The 19,654-nt window shown below is 56.2% G+C and overlaps 1 protein-coding gene across 1 annotated transcript; it reads right to left on the minus strand.

Annotated features, from left to right (window-relative positions):
* Positions 1 to 14,119: 14,119 nt before the first annotated feature.
* NKX6-3 (NK6 homeobox 3) lies at positions 14,120 to 18,118 on the minus strand (the record flags this gene model as incomplete). The annotated part of the gene is made up of 3 exons (XM_080796904.1): positions 14,120 to 14,359; positions 15,712 to 15,881; positions 17,737 to 18,118. 3 exons carry the CDS (start codon positions 18,116 to 18,118, stop codon positions 14,120 to 14,122), a joined length of 792 nt encoding a protein of 263 aa, XP_080653030.1.
* Positions 18,119 to 19,654: the final 1,536 nt, after the last annotated feature.

Consider the following 19,654-nt stretch of genomic DNA (forward strand, 5'->3'; position numbering starts at 1 on the left):
TTGCCGGTGCAGTTGCGCCGGCCGTCGGGGGGGTGGGCTTCTCATATGCATTCCGGCCGGCCAGCCGCATTGATTTCCTATTAGTCTCCCCAGCACCACCCAGTAACACATCATTTCAGTACCTGCTATTAATGGTCTTTTGATAAATAATCACTTGTAAGTCAATAAATTTTTATTAAACAGTGTGGCTCTTTGATTTATTAAAATCCGACCATGTTTGTCTGGGAGAAAAGGGATGCTGAATTGAAGTGGAGGCTTTCATACATCTTCCTGACGCCGAGCAGTCACCGCACACTCCAGAGAAAAACAATTGCATTTTAACAGAAACAAAACAGCCGACTTTGGAACTTGGGCCCGGGGAAACTTTATCTTCGTCAGTCTGATCCTTACCCTACAGGGAGCAGCCGCAGGCCGGAGGGCGCCGCGTCAAGAACTTTGTTTGCTTCTGAGAGCAGTGAGGTACCTTGGCCGGGCCGCGCGCGCGCACACGCACACGCACACGCACACACCCAGGGGCGGCACAGAGCCTGCAGGGTCCTGCAGGCCACCCCACCCTCCAGCCCTTCTGGTGGAGAGCTGCACCCCTGAGCAGACACCCCCGACAAGCCGGCACTGGGGACCCCTGAGAAAAGTTGGACGACAGGACCCTTTAGTTTCCATCCCAGGTCTCCCAGGTCCCATCTTGTGGTAGGAAACACCAAGAGACCGTTTATATTTTACGTAGAGATCTGGCTGTATGGACGATATTTAAAAGTGGGCCAATCGCCGAAGACTGGAGGTCTTTTCTTGTGAGACTGGCATTGGCATAAAATTTGCTGTAAAGGGTCGACAACTTTTTGTTGAGACCAGTAGGGCCCCACGCGGATTGTCATGTCTACAGAGGCCCGAACACTGAATACAGAAGCAGAACTCCCAGCCCAGACAGAAGTAGGAGAAAGGGGGGAAATGTGGCTTGTGAAATGCTTTTATTAAAGCTCACGGTTGGAACTCTCTGACCCTGGCCCTCTCCGGGCTGCTTCTGTGACAGGTGTTAACAGGAAGATGTACAAAGCAGGGACTGCTAGTAAGAAGTCCAGGTGAGGGCTTTAATGCTTTTAAACATTTTAGGTTATTTAATGTTTAAATCACGCTTTTAAATATTTTTTTAAATGTTTTTTAAAATTTACTCTCTTAAACCCACTGCAAGCTTGCTTGGGTCCTTGCCTATTCGGTCCTGGTCTTGGCGGGAAAAGCTTCAAGGGAACCTCAAAGGTGAACAGGAAGCTGGAGAGCAGAAAATAAATGTGTGACCGTCCCACCAGGCAGGTGAGTATGAATGCGGGTTTTCAGGGCCGTGGCCCATTCTGCCTCCACACGCAGGAGGCTGGCCAAGGAGCCCAGTTCCCCCTTCCAAGGAGCTCAGAGCCTGTGCCTAAGACTTGAGCCTCACCCCAACCCCCAGGGAGGTGTAGTGGTGTGCCCGGGCAGGAAAGCCACAGAGCAGCATGCACCCAGCTTTCTAGAACATGAGTAGCATTAAGTATATTCTGTACTTTATATGTGCAAGACTCAAGTCCACTTTCAAGGTAAAACAAGAGACCGGTGAAATGTGTCACTTAGGGGTTTTCCCTCTAGCCTTTGCTAGTTGCCCCTCACTTCACTTCCCCTGTCCATGTTCTTTGCACTGTTTTTAGGACTCTGGTGGGGAAGTTGGGGAAGAATCATCTTAGGGCTTCTTGAGTTCCATGAGCTTACTTCCAGTGATGCGGAAACCAGTACATCAAACTCCGGCCCAGGGTGACTCTGGCTGCTGGGCAGCTTCCATCGCAGCTGCTGGCTGGGGGCCGAGGTTGTGAGGCTGGCACAGAGGAGTCACCAGGGGCTTCTGGGCCATCATAACATACCTGCACACCTGTGGATAGAGCCAGGCACAGTAGAGGCCTGGGGAGAGTGGAGGCTGGGAGAGAGGAAGTGGGGGAGTCCTGAAGCTTCCAGATTGGAGGATTTGGTAATCCTAGAGAGCTAGGATTTCCCTAGGGTTTCCCTCCGTTGGCCCCACAGCTCCCCAAATGCATATGCATTGCCTTTGAACCCCTCCACGTAGCACAGACTCAGCTCTGACTGGCTGGAAGTGAGGTCAGGAGAAGGTTAGCAGGTGCCTTCCCAGCTCATCCCATCCAGAGTTCCAGGCCAAGATGGTCCTCGGCTCCCCATGCTCCCTTCTGCCCTGTTTCCCTCGCTAAGGAGTGGTTCTGAAGGAGTGAGCGGCCGGGGGAGGTGCCCAGCCTCCCGGGGTCTCCAGTTCCCACCGCTGCTGCTGCACGGGGCTTGGGGAAGGGCTGCCTGCACTCAGATTGATCCACCAGCCGTGATTTGTCATTCCTGCGAGGCGGGCGCTGTTTTCTCTTGCTTCAGGAGGCCCCTTCGACACCTGCTTTATTTTTCTTCCTGCGCTGACGTGACGGGAGACAGGTGTTAAACTACTTAATCACTTTAAAATTGTTTTAATTTTCTGTTTTTTATTGATCTCTCCAGCACCAATTAATCAGCTCACTGGACCAGGCAGTTAGTACATTAAAAATTGTCAGGGAGGCCGTGCATCTTGCAAAATGTCTAAAAAATATTCGGCTAGCAAATTTCGTTTTTCTTGGGCATGCAACAGTCCTTGGCCTACAGGGCTCCCACCTGCAAAGGACTTTTCTGCCTCGGGGGCCTGCGTCTGGGAGTATTCACGGTACAGGAGGGACTCCGGCCAGAGAGGCTTCCATGGGGGGAAATGGAAGCAGGTGCCCTTTTCCGCACCGATTTGCCACCTTTCCTTCAACTTTTGTTTTCTGTTTCTCACACAGCTGCGTCTCCTTTCCCCAAGAGTGCTGGGCAATTTTGGTGGAAGGACGCACTGGCTCTGCGACCAAGTGTCCTGGCCCCCACAAGGGCAGGAATTCATGGTCTGTAACTGTCCCTGCAGCCGGGCACCCAGCAGGCAGCCAGATTTCCTCTCCCTGGGACGTCGGCACTTTGTTGTGTCCTTCTGATGTTGCCAAAGCCACCTCCCTGGGGCAGGGGGCCTGCTGAACTTGGAGAACTCTGTTGGCAGGCGGCTGTGGGTCACACTGCCTTGTCCCTCGCATCCTCACGATGAACCTGAAGCCTTTCCACAGAATGTTCGGGACAGCTCCACCCCCACGGTCACCTGGTCCTGTGTTGCAAACCCTTGGCCATTTATCTTTTATCACCCCTCTTGAAAAGTATTAACTGCTTGGCTGTACTTTCTGAATTAAATAAAAACACGGACAGAATAACCAGGGGCTCCAGTATCATTTCTTGGGGGGTAGAAATTTAGTTTCTGGTGTTCCCATTTTTGCCTGACTTTCTATCACTCTCCAGAAGCAAGCGCCTTATTTTTTATGTGGCAAACGAAACATCCAGCAGCCCGAGCGCACGCTCTGAGCTATCTGGGCCTTGCCGGTGGGTGCTGCCCTCCCAAAGCGTCTCCAGGCCCTTCTTCCTTCCTTCTGCTCCCAGGACTAAAGGCCCCCACACCACACCCCGCACCACTCACACAAGCTCCCCCCCAGAACCAGGGCTGGCAGCCCCCACCTGAGGAGGAATAGGGCAGGAGCCCCAAGTTGCAGGGACTCTGGGGGCAGGCACGGTCAGCCCCTGCATGCTGGCCAGCCAGACTTATCTTCCCCCAGCACCCAGCCCCACCCGCTCTGTATTAATTGGTATATGATTGGGCCAGGCATATAATCTAGTATTGATTTTCTCTCCGGACGCCACAGCTTTATTTGCTCACATCTGCCCTGTGTTTAATTGGCGCTTTGCTCTGGAAACGAGAGATCTTATCGGCTTGTTTGGTTTCTTTTCCTGGGGCACACAGGCACGCACACACCCTTGCACTCTCAACTTGGCCGGCCCAGCCCGGTCTCTCCCTGGCCCACCACCCCCCAACAGTGAGGCATTCCTGGGGATAGGAGGAACACAGAACGACCCCGAAGGCTTCCTCAGAGACTTCCTGTCTTTACACTTGACCTCACCCGCAGAGGGCGGATTCTTCCTAGTGTGAAAGTGTGTGTGACCATTACTTGGGGGGAAACACTGCCTTCAGGGTCAGACCTGGGCTCAAATCCACTCTTGCCTCTATGTGGCCTTGAGGCAAACCTATTGGATTTTCTGGCCTGCTGTATCATCTCGAGACAAAGGCAGGGTACCTTTTTGCAGGATTCTTAGAGAATCACTGTCAGTCACCACACACAGTATCTGGCACTTAGTAGGTCTTCAGTAAACAGCAGCTCCTGGACCAGTAACGTAGGCCCCATTCAGCCTGTGCGGCTACAATGCTGACTGCCTGGCATGAGAGATCACAGCCATGTGTACTGGAGACCAAACAGTCACCCAAGGCCACGTCTGTCCGTGCAGGGTGAGGGGTGCCAGTCTCCTTAAGGCTCACACTCCAGTGAGAATCTCTGGCCCCAAGGTACTGTGGTCACCACTCACCTTGTCTGAGGCTGGCAACATCTCCCATAGTCTCCCAGCACCAGAGAACTCCCAGCTGAGCCTCTTCTGTCACCTGGCCTCCCATCAAGCCTGGTCCCAGGCCAGCCCCTGGGCTGTGGGGTTTTCTTTTTCTTTCCTGTGACTTTGGTCCTGCATTTGGGCAGGTACGCCCCGGGCTTTTTGTAGCAAAGGAAAGACGTAAAGGCCAGAGGTAAACACTCATTTCCTATTGACACAACATTAATTCTCTTGCTTGGACAGGTGAGTGTGCTTTCACTCACTTGGCCAAGATTAATGATGTTTGTTTGCCTGCTCAGAGAGGCCCTAATGAGGGGTTTCTGAATGGCATGCCTTCTGGGTTGGCTGCGGAGGAAGAGGCTGGCAAACGGCTCTACACCGAGGAGAGCCAGCCTCCCCCCCCCCCCACTTCTAACGTCATTGTCGTCCCTGTTCAGGCTCTGGGGCCTTTCCTGGAAGAAACAGGGATGAAAGCATTATTGGTTAAAGAATGTGAGCTCAAAGAATGTGAGCTCTTTGGGTCCTGCCCCCATGGGGTTATTACTGACAAGGAGACCTTCTCAACACCCCAACACAGGGCTGCGGTTGGCCCTCCCCCACCTATCACCTGAAGCTCTGGGGGAGGGGGGGGCTTGTCCCATCTGCACTGGGACAAGGGAGGGCCATCACTGGGGGGCGGGAGGGTGTCAAAGGTCGGGGCCTGAAGAGCAACAGATGCGATTGGCCAGGCCAGCTTCTAAAGAGTCACCACTGGTGGACAAGCATAAGGACAAGGGAGGATGTCCCCCTCTGCCGCCAGGAGAGCGGACTCCTGTAACTGACATGGTCACTAGACCCGATCTGAGCCGCTTCTGTTTGCGACTCTGCAGCCTCAGCACAGCCTAAACAGGGCAAGAAGGAGCCCGACGGCTTGAGTCCTCTTGGACAGGACAGCCAGGTGGATGGGGCGGGCACGGTGGTGGTGGGCTGTGGAGGCACCAAGGCCCTCCAGTCCGGGCTGCTGCAAACCCAGGCACTATGGGGAGGGAAGGGTCTGCAGGGGGATTTCCTCACGGTGCCGGCCGCTCGGGTAGACCAGCCAGCTCTGCCAAGGCAGCGTGGCCCGCAGACCCTCGAGGAGCTCGCGCCGTCCCCATGAGAGCCAGGCGCTGCTCTCTTCAGGAATCTGAGCAGGGCTCGGAACTAATCAACACCGAGGAGGGGAGGAATCGCTTAATCCAGCCCCGGTCTGTCAGTGAGAGGGTCGGTTCACTCCAGCCCGACCGTCTGAGCTGAGGGGAAGCCTGAGTCAAGAGAGGAAGAGGGGAGCCGCCAGCGGCCGGCGTGAGGCGGAGGGAAGGAGCGCTGCGGAGTTCTCACGCAGGGCGGCCCCCTGCCCACGTGCCCCATGTCGCAGGCCCCCCGGGAGGACCAGCCTGAGAAAACAACAGGGCTGTTTATTTCTGCTGTTCGTGTTCTTTCTGTTAGAGATGACAGAAACCCGATCCAACCAGCCTCAAGACAGGGTATTATGTCCTGAAAAGGCTGGGGCTGCACTGGGCCCGGAGGAGCGTCGGCCTGAAACAGCGCCCCGCGTTCAACCCTGCTCCCCCTCCGTCTCTAGCCCCGCTTCTCCCGGGGTTGGCTCCCTTCTCGGCGGGCGCAGCCTCCCCAGGCCAGTCGGTGCGGCACCGGAAGCGCGCCAGGCAGAGAGGTAGGACGGAGAGCCCCGAGCACAGCCTCGGTCTTGGCTCATTGGCTGCTGCTGAGCCTCGGACCAATCCCAGAGCCAACCTAGCACGTGACCGGAGAGGCGGTATTCGCTGTTTGGCTCAGGACTGTGTCACTCATGTATCCTGGGGGTGGGGTCAGCCCGCCCAAACTCAATCAATCAAAAGAGGCGGGAGGGTGGTTTTTCCCTGGGAAAAGGAAGGTGACCTTCGCCGAGAAAGGCAAGGGTCGGGGCCAGGCCAGCCCAAACCACAGACGTGCGCCGCGCGCTGTGACAACTCTCAGTGACTGCCGAAGCTGCCATTTACGGAGCAAGGCACCGTACTTTACAGTGATCCCGCACGTTGCCGGCAGACCCCGCTTGTCCTGGCTCCTTCCCCTGGGCGGGTGATGGCCCCAGCGACAGCAGTACGAGACCGGCGAGGCCGGCGCTGCTTTCTTTTCCAGGACACAGCGGCAGTGGTCCAGCGCGTCTGTTAGAGCAGGCTCTCTCCCCGGAGCCCTCGAGGGGCTGACCGTATTAGACCCTCTCGCAAGTACCGCATCTCCGGCAGCCGGAGGCCGGGAGCGTCCTGCCGCCTCTCCCTCTGTCACCGGGAAGAAGATCCGGAGCCTTTGCTACTCGCTTCCGTCGCGGCTGCCTTCCCGATTTGAGTCTTTGTCAGCCGGGGAAGAAGGAAACCCTACAGAACCCAATCCAGGCCCTTGCGAACAACTCCAAAGCCGGCAGGGAGGGCCAAAACTGGGTTCAAATCAAGCTGGGCTTCTGAAGTCACTGTTAGCCAAATTTGTCCACGCCGGTGCCCTGGGGCACTTTCCCGCTTGCCCGACGGAGTCCGCAGATCCGAGGGGCCCTGGGAATCCGTATGCCTGAGAAATCATAGGTCGGACAAACTGGGGCAACTGCCTCTGAACATCTCCTCCGGCTGTGGTGTATCTGCTCCTTCCAGAGACCCCTGCGGTCAGTGGCAAAGCAGCAGAGACCAGGCCAAGAAAAAACGGTGTTGGCTGTAGTCGTGCGCTACAACGCACTTGATCAACGTGTCTTTGATCAGAGGACTTCACCTGGTCCTCTCCTGTCCTCTGTACCTTTCAGGTCTCTACACGTCCGCGGAGGAGACGCAGCCCGGACTTCAAAGACAAGGAGTTTTGAACTTGCATAGATCTCAGTTTCCTCATACGCAAACTGGGGCTAAAATCCGATGACCAGTCTATCAAATGAAAGCGTGTGTGTGGAAGGGTATGGAATGCCGTAGTGAGGATGGGATGACCGTTTCGTAGGAGCTTTCAGGCATCGCTTTTCATACAAACTCTGTAAACTCTTTTTTTTTTTTTTAAGATTATTTATTGATTTGACAAAGAGAGACACAGTGAGAGAGGGAACACAAGCAGGGGGAGCAGCAGAGGGAGAGGGAGAAGCAGGCTTCCTGCCGAGCAAGGAGCCCGATGGAGGGCTCGATACCAGGACCCTGGGATCATTACCTGATCTGAAGGCAGATGCTTAATGACTGAGCCACCCAGGCACCCAGCAAACCTGTAAATTCTAATGCTTAGGTCACATAGACACAGATTCTTACTAATGAGAGTTGCCTTTATTCTATAGTACTCCTTCTTATATGACACAGGATATAATGCTTTTGTTGAGATGTGGTATCGCATGGATCCACAGGGAATTTCGTTTTTGTTAATGTACATTGCCATTCATTAAGGCCTCTCTAACCCTTAATCACTGCCTCCCAGAGATCCCTCTGTTCCTTGTGAAGACATTCCTTACAGCACCAATAGCGTTGTGTTCCTGTTCTTTCTTGGCAGCTGGTCTCCTTCTAGACTGTGATCATCAGGAGGGTATGCAGCTTGTCCTCTGTTCAGATGCCCAGGAACAAGCATGGTGCCAGGCAGAAAGCAGACCCCAGATGTTGACAGCATGGATTTTAATTTATTAATACATATAATCCTGATTTTCTTTTTATTTTATTTATTTTATTTATTTTTAAGATTTTATTTATTTATTTGACAGAGATCACAAGTAGGCAGAGAGGCAGGCAGAGAGAGAGAGAGGAGGAAGCAGGCTCCCCGCTAAGCAGGGAGCCCGATGCGGGGCTCGATCCCAGGACCCTGGAATCATGACCTGAGCCAAAGGCAGAGGCTTTAACCCACTGAGCCACCCAGGCACCCCCTGATTTTCTTTTTAAACAGTTCATAGTCCAGACCTCATTCAAATGGTTCCTCTCTCTTTCCCCTTTTATGGTAGTTAGAAGTGGAAGCTCCAAAGTCAGATCAGTTGAGCTGTATGACATAGGGCAAGTTACTTAACCTCTCTGTGTCCCAGTGTCCTTGGCTATAAAATGGGTATCATATTGGTGCTTATTTTATGTGGATGTTTCTGAAAATGAAATGAGAGAAGCCTCTGGAACCGGGCATGGCCCCGTGAGAGTTTAACGAATGTGCGTGAAAAGCAAGGAGAGGTGGTAGATGCAATCGATGCAGTGAGAGGACGGCGTGACCTTGAAGTTGAGCAGAATCACTACTGTATATCCATGGACTTGGGGTCAGACTCATATCAGTTCATTTCTCTACCTCAGTTTCTTCATCTAGAAAATGGGGATACTAAATCCTATATGGCTTTTGGAAGACAAATGAGTGGGTGTGAGTGAAGCATTTGGAAGAAGTCACTTTCATAGAAGGTGCTGGAGTCTTCTTGTGCAGTATAGGGAACAGACGAATGCCTCTTTGGCATTCTGGCCTGATGCCAGAGCTCTTGGCCTGGAGTCAAGGTGACCAGAGGGGTTCCCTTAGCCTCATTCCCATGACCTCTGCCTCCCGAATGACAAGTCCTTCCCACCACAGGTTTGTACTAAATTCCTCCATAAACTCCCAATCCATCCTCTGAACCAGGTTGAAATGACATGATCTGATAGAACAGCACATTTCTTTTATTTGATACCATTTCATTTATCTGAGCATCATCAGAGAGTGAATTGTTCTAAGCAAAATAATTTCCCGGTGAAAAGCTTTCTAAAGTACGCTCTTCCAGCACCTTACACAGAGGACAAAGGATAGGGTTTAATCTTTCTGAAACAATCTCTGGGACATCATTGTGAACACTAACCACAGTACTCTCTTCAAAGACCTCTGACCTAAGTCGGGTTTTCAGTCCTATTACCAAACGCCCGGAGAGGGCTATGTGCTGGGATTCCTCTTTGTCCTTGTGGGCTGTTGCACACACTTGAGCTACCCTGCATCTAGGCTGTGGGCCTCTTCCTCTGGTCTTGTAACCCAGGGCATCTGCCCACCTGGGAGAGCAGTACGGGTAGCTGCTTTCTTGTCCTTGAGACTTTTAAAAATGTTTCCGTGGTCACAAACACTATGGAGGTCCTCATGCTCAACGGTATTGGTTGAACGTTTTATTGAGCCCAGACTCTGTGCTCTGAGAGGAGAAGGGTTACTTACCCACACACATTCACACAGCCAGACCCCCTCTGGCCCCCGTCGCATGGTGAATGGTGAGCCTGGGAGCTGGATGGGGACCTGGTTAAAACGCAGATCTGGGCTGGGGCCCACGGGTCTGTGTTTCTAGTAAGCTCCCAGATAAGGCCGCTGCTGGGGCCCAGATCAGGTCCCAGAGTAGCAAGGCTTCCGTGCAGAAGAGACAGATCCAGACGTCTCAAGGGAAGGCAGGCCAGGCAGCAGAAGTGCCCCGGGAAGTGGTGGGGACCCCTCACTGCCCCAGCTGACGTTTCTAGGGAAGCACAGTCTGCCCCTGAAGAAACACATCTGTGGGCCATGGGCAGCCCTCCACGTCTGGTAGCACCCAGAGCTACTGGGGGGTCCTGAGTCTCAGGCAGTTTGCAGGTAAAGGAACCTGGTCACACGCGCCAGTCCCTCCACAACTGTGCAGAGAGCAGGTGCACTGCTGGGGCCGAACCACTGATGGAGCGGGGAGCCGGTCCATGGCGGAGAAGAACCGTCTGGCTCTGACGCTCCCTGAGGGCATGAACTTGAGGAGGAGGGAGAGAGCAGAAGCATTCTCATATTTCGGTGCCCACGCGGGTCAGCTCACTCTAAGAGATTTCCTTTCACCTTCTCCATCTTGCGGAATGCAGTATCAGCCCCATTTTACAGATGAGGAGACTGGATTTCAAGAGGTTAACTAGATTGGTCACATGACCCAGCTACTAGTTGGCGACAGGAGGACTCACTCACAGCCTCAAAGCCCTCCTTGGATGATGCAGCCGGTCGAGTGTCTCATTAGTTCTGATCTGACCGAGCCCCCGCGAGGTCTGTGCAATTATTCCTGTCTCCCAGATGGGTATACTGAGGCTCCACAGCGGAGTAACCAGCCCAGGCCACAGGGCAGTGGAACCAGGATGGAACCAAACACTGTCCTCTATACTGTGCGGCAGGAAAAGGGCTTAGGTCAACTGGTGTCCAGCTTCAACCCCTAGAGGACCTGAGTAATGGGGAGGGGCTGCCGGAAGTGGAATTCCAATACCCTGTCTCCTCTTTAATGTGGCCATCCTCAACCTGGTAAGACACTGCCACCCCCGGACTCGCACCTAGCCCGGATTGGACTTGTCTCGTGTCCTTCTAACACTGGCAGCCACGATAATGGGGCCTGTGGCAGAATCTGCGCCTGCCTGTCCGAGCCTACTGGGCTGCCCCTCAGAGCAGGACTCTGTGGCTATTGGGAGCACAGGCTTTGATTTCTTCCCCCTTGTCTCATCCCTGAAAAGTTTGCGATTTGGCAGGAGAGGAGTCGCAAGATGCACCAGATTGCCAAAATAACTTGGATTTTTGCTGCACTCAGGATGTATAGGAAATCCCTTTGATAACCAGGCATAAAATGTCTAGGGCTTGTGATTTCTGTATGAGAGATGAAGGGCATAGCCTTGAGCTCTCCCCAGCAACACACAAGCACACGCACATGCACACAGGCACACAAGCACACAGGTGCACACACGCGTACACACATGCACACAGGTGCCCATCTGCAGAAAACCAGACTTATTCCAATTACCCTCAGGAATCTGGGCCATTCACCTTGGGCTCTTCTCCTGCAGTGGGTGCGGTGGGAGGCACCAGCTCTGCCTGTGCTCAGGTGGTGGGGGGGTGGGGGGAGGGGTGGAGTCTTGGAGCCAGAGGTCCCAATGGCAGGTGTCCCAGAACTTTGAGACTGGAGAAGATTTTATTTAGCTCAGCAAATGTCTCCCCAGGGAAAAACTTCCCCCAGGCTTGATTTAATACTGATCCCAAATGACTAGAATCAGACATGCAGGAATCAAGCTCTAAGAGAGCAGCTGGGGTTATAATACGCTTACAAAAGACGGAGACAAGCTCTGTTTGGGGGCGGTCACTGGCCTCCTCCTCTATACCTGCTTCCTGACTTCTCACGGGGATTATGTTAGCAGCCTCCTCCCAGCCCCCAGGTTCCATGCTCTCCTCCAAAGTGCTCGGGGAGACACCATGCCGCACCCGGCTCCCAGGGCCCACGGAGGTTTTTCATCTTGGGGGACTGTGTTGTGACTCCCCAGGAGCTCCCAGGCTGCTGTCCCACCTGCCCCAGCCTGGCTGAGCCCCGCTCCGCCCCCCCACCCCACCTCCCCTCAGGCCCCACATGTCAGCGGAGGGCTCCTCAATGCCGCCTGTGGCCAGGAGTTTCCAGAGATGACGCTCCGTTCTTCCCAGCTGTCTTCTCGTCTCCTTCTCGTCTCCCACCTCACCTCCAGAGATACTGAGTGTGGGCATCGGTTTGGTTGAGGGTTAGAGCTTAAAAGCATTCCACGTTTTCTTGTCCATCACTCCTGTCCTCTGGGGTCATTATGAAAGTTTGGTGCCTCAGTCTCCAAGAGGTGCGAGCTGGGGTCTTCCTCCTACCCTTGTTCCCACTCCAGGCTGATACCCCAGGGCCAAGTTCTCCTGCCCTGGGGGCCTAAGGGACGGACTGGAGGACCTGGGACAGCAAAGGGAACTCAGGCCATGCTGGTGTTTGCAAGGATCATTCAAGTTGGAAGGTTCTAAAATCACAGCTTGTTTTGGCCTCTCATTTTACAAAAAAGGCTTTGAGGAGCTGCTTCTGGGGCAAGAAGACGTGAGAGCCTTGGAATCTGCTCTCAGCTTGCTCATCTTCCCACTTCAGGGACTTGGCTTAGGTACCTTCTGAGCCCTGGTTCCCTCATCTGGGCAACAAGCATAATACTTACCTCTTAAAGTTCCTTTCCTTGTGAGGTCAAGGAAGGTCATCCAGGCCTTCCACGTGGGAGAATTTAGTAGCGGGTGTTCAATTAACATTAGTGCTTCTATTCTGCCCGCCCCCCAGCTGTTCTTTATGGTACCTACTTCCCCAAATGGACCTTTTCCCCCACTAGGCTATGAATTCCTGGAGGTCGGGAACCCTGTTCCAGTCTTGGGGTTCTCAGCACCTATGACAGTGCCTGGCATTGAGCCATGAGATTTCAACTTGACCAGTGCGATGCCAGGTTTCCAGACTCCCTGAGCTCAAGCTCAGACCCGCCCATCCTGGGAGTGGAGAAGCCTGCCCCCCACCAGGGCCCCTCATAGCCCCCATGGCTGGGATTCCTCAGCAAGTTTCACAGAAGCACAGCAGCCATGGGGAGGTTTCTGGGACTTATATTTTTATTCTTTATATTGTCAAAGCCAGTAAAGATGGGCAAACGCTGCGTCCCTTTTGGGCTGCCAGCCCCCACCCACCTCCCTCACCCCTCCCACCTGCCGGCTACTGTGAGTCTCCTGGGCTAAAAAATGCCACCGGCCAGTGTCCAGCACTGCACCACCCCACTGCCAGGCTTCGGGCAGTCTACGGAAAGGAAGGGCCCGGAGCAGGAGTCTGTGTAGGCCCTGGCTGCAGCCCGTCCCTGCAGGGTCCTCCCCTTTCCTGTGTGGGCCCCAGTTGGGGATTCTGAGGTCCCTTCCAGCCGTGCCAAGCTCTCCTCTCTCCAGGTGATCTTGTCAGTTGTATCAGCACCAAGGGAACCCTAGGTGGGCGGCTCTGGGGGGGGGGGCATCATCCGCCCCTTAGATTCTCTCATCTTTTCTCTGCCTCCAACCTCCCTCTTTCTCAGCCCATTGGAGTGTGGTGGTGGCGGGGGGGGGGGGGGGGGGGGGGGGGGGGGGCTGTCTTGTCTCTTTCTGGGGAATCCCTGCTGAGGGCAGAATGGAGGGAGAAAGGGGTCGGGGAGGACTTGGTCCTGGGTGGGGGGGGGTGATCCTGGAGTTAGGGTGTCAGGAGCGTTTCTCCTTCGCTGAGACCCACTTCCCCTCCCTGAGGTGGATTTCCTCCAGCGGGGGTTCTGTCATTCGTTCTGGCCACTCCAGGGGGATCCCTCCTGCGCCAAGGTCGGAGGAGGGTACCTGGACATGCCCTCTTTTCTTCTGCGGTCAGCCAAGAACCCACTCGGACCCAGCACCCTGGTCTCTCAGCTCCCAGACCAGAAGGGAGACCTCTGCCCCGGCCAACTGCCTCTGGGGTGGGGGGGGGGGCCTGCAGCAGCTGGATCCCAGTGGCACGTTCGGAACCCCCCAGCCACTTTCCCGGTGGCAGAACCTGGTCATTTGCATCTACCTGTGCACTCAACGCGTTTGCGGAGCGGGCAGGGCAAGGCCTGGGCCCCAGAGGAGCGGGACCGCCGACCCGGTGGCGCGTCTTACGCGGCTTGGACCTCCCTCCCCGCTCCCTCCTCCCTCAGCGGGGGTGGCCCCACCGCCGGCCGCCCGGGCCCGCGCCCCTTGGCCTCCTCCCTCTCGCCCTCCCCCTGCCTCCGCCTCCACCTCCTCCGTGGTGGGGGGCGGGGGCCGGAGCCCCGTGCGGGGCAGCGGAGGGGCTGCAGCCGGGGGACGGGGACCTGGACGGGGACGGGGACCGGGACGGGGGCGGGGGCGGGGGCGGGGGCGGGCGTCAGACGCTGTGGGCGCCCAAGCTGAGCACCGAGAAGGCGGCGCGGTGCTTGCGGAGCAGCAGCCGGATCTTCTCGTCGTCCGAGTCGGGGTCCAGCGGCTTGTTGTACTCGTCGTCCTCGTTCTCCGAGGCGGCGCGCTCCCCGCCCGCTACCGCGCCGCCCGGGGCCCGGGGCGTGGAGGACGACGGCTCCAGGGCGCTCTTCTTCCGCCACTTGGTCCTTCGGTTCTGGAACCACACCTGGGTGGAGAAGGAGGCTGAGGATCGTGCGCCCACAACGCACGCAGGGACCCCCTTTAGGAAGGTGACCCCACCGAGCGGCAAGGGCCGTCGATCCTTATTTTTATAGTAAAATAAATGGCTCAGTGATAGACCAGGTGGTGATATTCACGCCGTTTGTGCGGCGGGAGGTGGGGGGTAAAGTAAAAACGAGCGCGGGTCCGTGCCGCAGCCCTTTCTGCTTAGCCAGACCCTCCTCGCGGTGGATCTTCTCTTTTGCCACCCGGGGCACTGGGATGGAAGGTGCTGGAATGCCCAAGTGGGGGCCTTCAGTAGGTGCTCGAGGGTGGTCCCTTCTTCAGCTCCATGGACCTTCCCAGAACTTCATGAGTAATTTCCCCTAATTATAAAAGTAACGTATTTTCATTGCTTAAGATAGTTGAAGAATGCAGAAAAGTACCTAAAGAAGCAGAAAAGTTTGGAAGGGGCCCCTTGCTTCCTTCCACTCGGATTCAGCAGATCCGAAGTCTGCAGAGGCAGGTGGCTGGCGATGCTGGCGGAGCCCAGAGATAGATCCCAACTTCTACCCTTGAACCTGTCACCATATCACAGAGCTGGGCAGTTCGGTCATAGCTTTCTTTAGGGAGGCTGCCCACCCAAAGTGTCTCAGGAGAGATCTAGCGTCACAGTGGCGTCTGTCTGGGAGCCTGGAGGGAGAAGCCCCGTTACTGATTTCAGGCTCCGCGGCCGTGGCGGGCTGTGTGAGCACGGCCCTTGCCTGCCGCGTGGAGGCTGCCTACCCCCTTATCCCATCCGAGCTTCATTTGGATGGACCTGGAAGGAGGTGTTATCTTCACCTTATTGGCAAAACAAGGCCGGCCCCTCCTGCCTACTGGTGCAACAAGCCTATAAATTCAGTTCCAACATGGCCCCGAGACTGACTCCTGATATGGGCCAGAGGACGCCACCAGCCCTTGAAATTTCTGGCCAACACCGTGCAGAGGAGGGGAAAGCATTAGGTGGATGTGGCACAGATCTGGCTTTGAGCCCCAACTCTGCACTTACCAGCCAGGTGACCCTGAGCAATAAGACTCCCCACCTCCAGGTTGCTGGGAGGCTTTAAATGAGCTCCTGCACTCAAAGTTCTCCCAACAGACAGATAGCAGTACTGACAGCCATCTTCTGGGTTATGGTCATTATTGCCATTTCTGGGGCGAGGTGGGCAGGCCTGCCCAGACAGCAGTACAGCCTCCCACTGAGAGCCGGAGTCACCCCACCCCCACCCCCCAGCCACCACCAGAGAGCAAAGCTGCCTTTCCTCCATTGGCTGGCTGCTCCCTGCAGGGCAGATACCTTCTGCTGCAGAAACTCACCTTGACCTGTGACTCAGTCATCCCCAGTGAGTATGCCAGCCGTGCCCTCTCAGGGCCAGCCAAGTACTTGGTCTGCTCAAAGGTCTTCTCCAGGGCAAAGATCTGGTGGCCCGTGAAGGTGGGCCGGGTATGCTTTTTCTTGTGGATGCTGTCGCTCAGGGGATCTGGGGCTGGCAGGAGGAGGAAAGTGTGTGGTTAGCAGGATGAGTTGGGTACCAGTCCTATCTGGCATTTCCCACAGGGCCAGCTCCCTCCTGCAGAGAAGCCGCTGAGATTGTGGGGGCATTGTGACACCGCTAACAAGCAGCATTCCTGGCATTCAGACAATAGTGACCGTGACCTCTGCCCCGTCTGGATGGACAGGGACCCCCGAGAGGGCACCTGGCCCAGATAAGAGCTATTTAGGGGGAGACGGTGCTTGAAGCCTGCCCTGGGCTCCTTCACTCTGTAATGTTTTTCCTACTCAGTGATGTTGCCTCCCCTCCAGGGGCAACACCAGGAGGCTCTTCTCGGTCTTCTCAGTTTTCTCACCAAGACACAGACTAGGGACCTTCCACCAACAGTCAGGGCCCCAGGGGGGATGGGAATTCCTTCCCCACCTAATCCCTTGTTCTTGGGATCCCATTTTCCAGGTTCCTGGGAAAACCAGAGCTTTAGGCCCCAAGTTACTGCACTCCCTTGTCACCAGGCCTAGAGGTCATGTGACCTCAACCACACAGAACTAGGACCCTGCCTCCTGCTCGGCTAGGACAGCCGCTCAGGCAGGAGCAGGGCTGGAGGGCAGCAGGGCTCCAGGGAGGCAGAAGGCCCACCTCTTGGGCCTTGTTCAGTGCACAGCAGCCCATGTTCTGTCTCCTCATGTTACAGAGAAGGAAACTGAGGCACTGGTTGGGGCAGAACCTTCCCAAAAGACTGTCCTCTGCAGTCCTCTGTCCCTTTGTGTCAATTCAGCCACTGACTTAGATATTTTCCTAGATATTTCCTATGTGTGGCCGTGCTCTTGGGATTGAAGAGTAGGAGTGTGGAGAGAGTATGTGTGATGGGGGGAGGGGGAGATGGAGGTGAGAGAGGCTAAGGCCCAGAGCACCCCCAAAACCAGTTCTCAGAGATGAGGTCTGCACCTGCGCGGAACCCGTCAAGCTTCAGGCTGAGTGAGGGGTGCGCTGTCAGACAGTGTGACCACCCCGAGCCTCTGCCCCGGCCTGCTCCGGGCTGGGCCTCCCCGGCACGGGGATGACTCCTGCAATTCCTGTCACCTCCCTGCCTCCCAGGTGAGCCTCACCTGCCCGTGCATGACCTGCCACCATCTCTGGGCCCTGCCTGGAGTCCTGGGGTCCCCACACCCATTCTCTGAAAACAGATTTGGGCACGGTAGGGTAGGGTGACCCCCCACCCCCAACAGCTAGGACCAAGTCGGACTGGACTTGGCAGCTGCTTGTGGAGGCTGGGCGGTCATCACTGCTCCTGCTGCCATAAGCCCCGAGGAGGATGGTGGGAAGCTGCCCCCTTGACGGCGGGCAGGACCAAGATGGGGTCGGCGTGCATTCCGTGGCCCTGAATGGTGTCAGGGCAGGAATGGGCTCTCTGGGAAGGTGACACTGGGGCAGCTTCTCACAGGAGACAGCACTGGCCCGCTTTGGGTGAAGATGTGATGTGGGTTCTGGGTGGGAGAAGGAAGCTGGGCGGCCAGGTAGGGCAAATGTGGGTTATGTGGTCTTCTCCAGCCCAGGAGACCCCCAGGTTTTCTGGGAAGGCAGCTGAGGCGGCCGCTGGTAAGGGTGGGGAGTGGGGGGCAAGACACCCGTCCAGGTAGAGCTGGGGTGGGCCCGGAAGGGGAGAACTCAGTCGTGTGGCCCCGTGAGCCATGGATCCAGGTGGCTGAGGAGAGGTGGACGGCAGGTATGGACTGCCCTGCGAGCCTTCCCTTTGCTTCCCACACCTCCTCCTCCCCAGATCCTGTGGGTGGTGGTGGTGGGGGGACCTGGGGGCCGGGGTGGGGGGTATGGAGCCTTGCCCTGTACTCACTGTTGCTGCACTGCCTCCCGCCTCGCCAGTCCTGGCCCGTGTCCGCCCAGCAGTTCCGGGTCCGGGTGGGGTACTCATTGCCAGCCTTGGGAAAATTCCCCACCTGGGGTCCATAGTAGACCCCCTGGGAGCTGAGTCCACCAAAGCCTGCCACGTGGGGGTAGCTGGAGAGGAGGCTGCTGTTCGGCGTGGCCACGGGCCTGCTCAGGATGTCCGTGATCCCGTGGGGGGTGCCGGCGGCCAGCTGGGGGCCCAGCCCCGGAGGGCTGAGCTTGTAGAAGGAGTTCTGCACGGAGTACTGGCACACGGGGGCCTTCATCTCCGAGAACTGAGCCAGCGGCGTGTTGTTCAGCAGGAACGTCCCCTGCAGGTTGGACTCCATGATCCTCGGGTCAGGGCGAGGGAAGGTCAGAAGCCCAAATCCAGGCCCCCTAAAGCCAGAGACCCCGAGCTCTGACCCAGAAGCCCATGGCAGGTTTGGAGGGTCAAAAGCGGCCCGAGCCCCAGACTGCCCTCCTACCTAAGGCATCCGGCCCGGCCCTGGCCCCGGGGACCAGCACCTACGTCAGCGGCTCGGAAGTCAGGTGCTCCTGGAGCAGGTGAGAGGCCTCGCCAGCGCCCCTTGGCTCTGTCCCTGTCCCTCCTGGAGAAGGGTGGCTCCCCAAGCCTCAGCTCAGACCCCTCCTCTGCCTGCGAGTCTGGGGACCCTCCATGAGAAGTTTTAAGTTCAGGGAAGCAACATTTCCCTGATAAAGATATGGCCCATTAGAATACAGACCCGAGACTGGCTGAGCTGTGAGAGGCGCGGCGCCATTGGTTGAAACCCACACAGGCCTCACATTGGCTTTTCCAAGACAAATTGCACTTTGAAAGATTGACTGTAAAATCAGCCAGGGGGTGTGTGTGTGTGTGTGTGAGAGAGAGAGAGAGAGTGAGAGAGAGAAGGAAGGAGGGGGGGAAGAGAGAGAGAGAGAATGAGCGCTGGAAGCTCTGTTCCTTCTCAGAGGGTCTACTTGCTCCTGGTCCCCCAAGGGCAGCATCTAGGGAAAGGAGGATACCTGGGGCCCCCGGAGGCTCCCAAGGCAGCTGGAAGTTACAGCTCCTGCAGCTGCTCCCCTGAGGGTGAGGAGGCCAGGCTCAGGAGGCACTGTCCCGGGGTGCCCAGACCCCTTTATGTGCAGCTACCCAAGCCAGCGGAGGAGTATGGAGTCTGAGTGTGGATGCTTCTCTTCCTTCCTCTGAGCTGGGATGGGTAAGTGGGGAGGCTAGTCTTTGGCCTGGGGTGGTGGGGGGTGGGGACGTGAATCTCTGCCCCTGGCCTGAGAGCCTGGGAGTGGGAGCCTGCCCGGAGACTGGGGCGGGGGAGGTGGGGTGTGGTGGGGGAGTGGAGCCTGCCCCTGCTGGGCCTGTGCTCTTCCCACCTCTGCCTCTGAGCAGCCTTTCCTGATTCCCTCTGTTCTTCCATCTAACTCCTCCGAGGAATCATGTGTGTCTCTGCTGGAGCCATTGCCATGTTCTGTCTGGCTCGGCACCTGGGTTGGAAAGCTCTGATGACTGAGACGGCTGTTGATTCAGTGGTGGGTTCCCCTGGCAAGCATTTGGTTGGTGCCCCGTCATTATTTGATGGTGGGACACCCATATGCCTTTCTTTCTAATGGATTTTTACAACATGCAAGGCTCTACTGGGGGCCATCTTCCACTTTACAAAAGGGAAGCTGTGGGGAACACTCTGTTGTTTTTGTATGGGCAGTTCTTGGCTTTGTTTTGTTTTTGTTTTTTAAAGTGGAAACCAGCATGCCACTGGTCTGAACTTGTAAAATGACAGGTCATTAGTGACTGTCAGGCAGACGAGCTTCTGTCCCTCCTTTGCCAGGCAGTTCCAAAGCTTTTCCTGAGCAGGCTGTGGGCTCCGTGGCAG

Source organism: Martes martes, assembly GCF_963455335.1.
Source record: "Martes martes genome assembly, chromosome: 2".
Lineage (NCBI taxonomy): Eukaryota > Metazoa > Chordata > Mammalia > Carnivora > Mustelidae > Martes > Martes martes.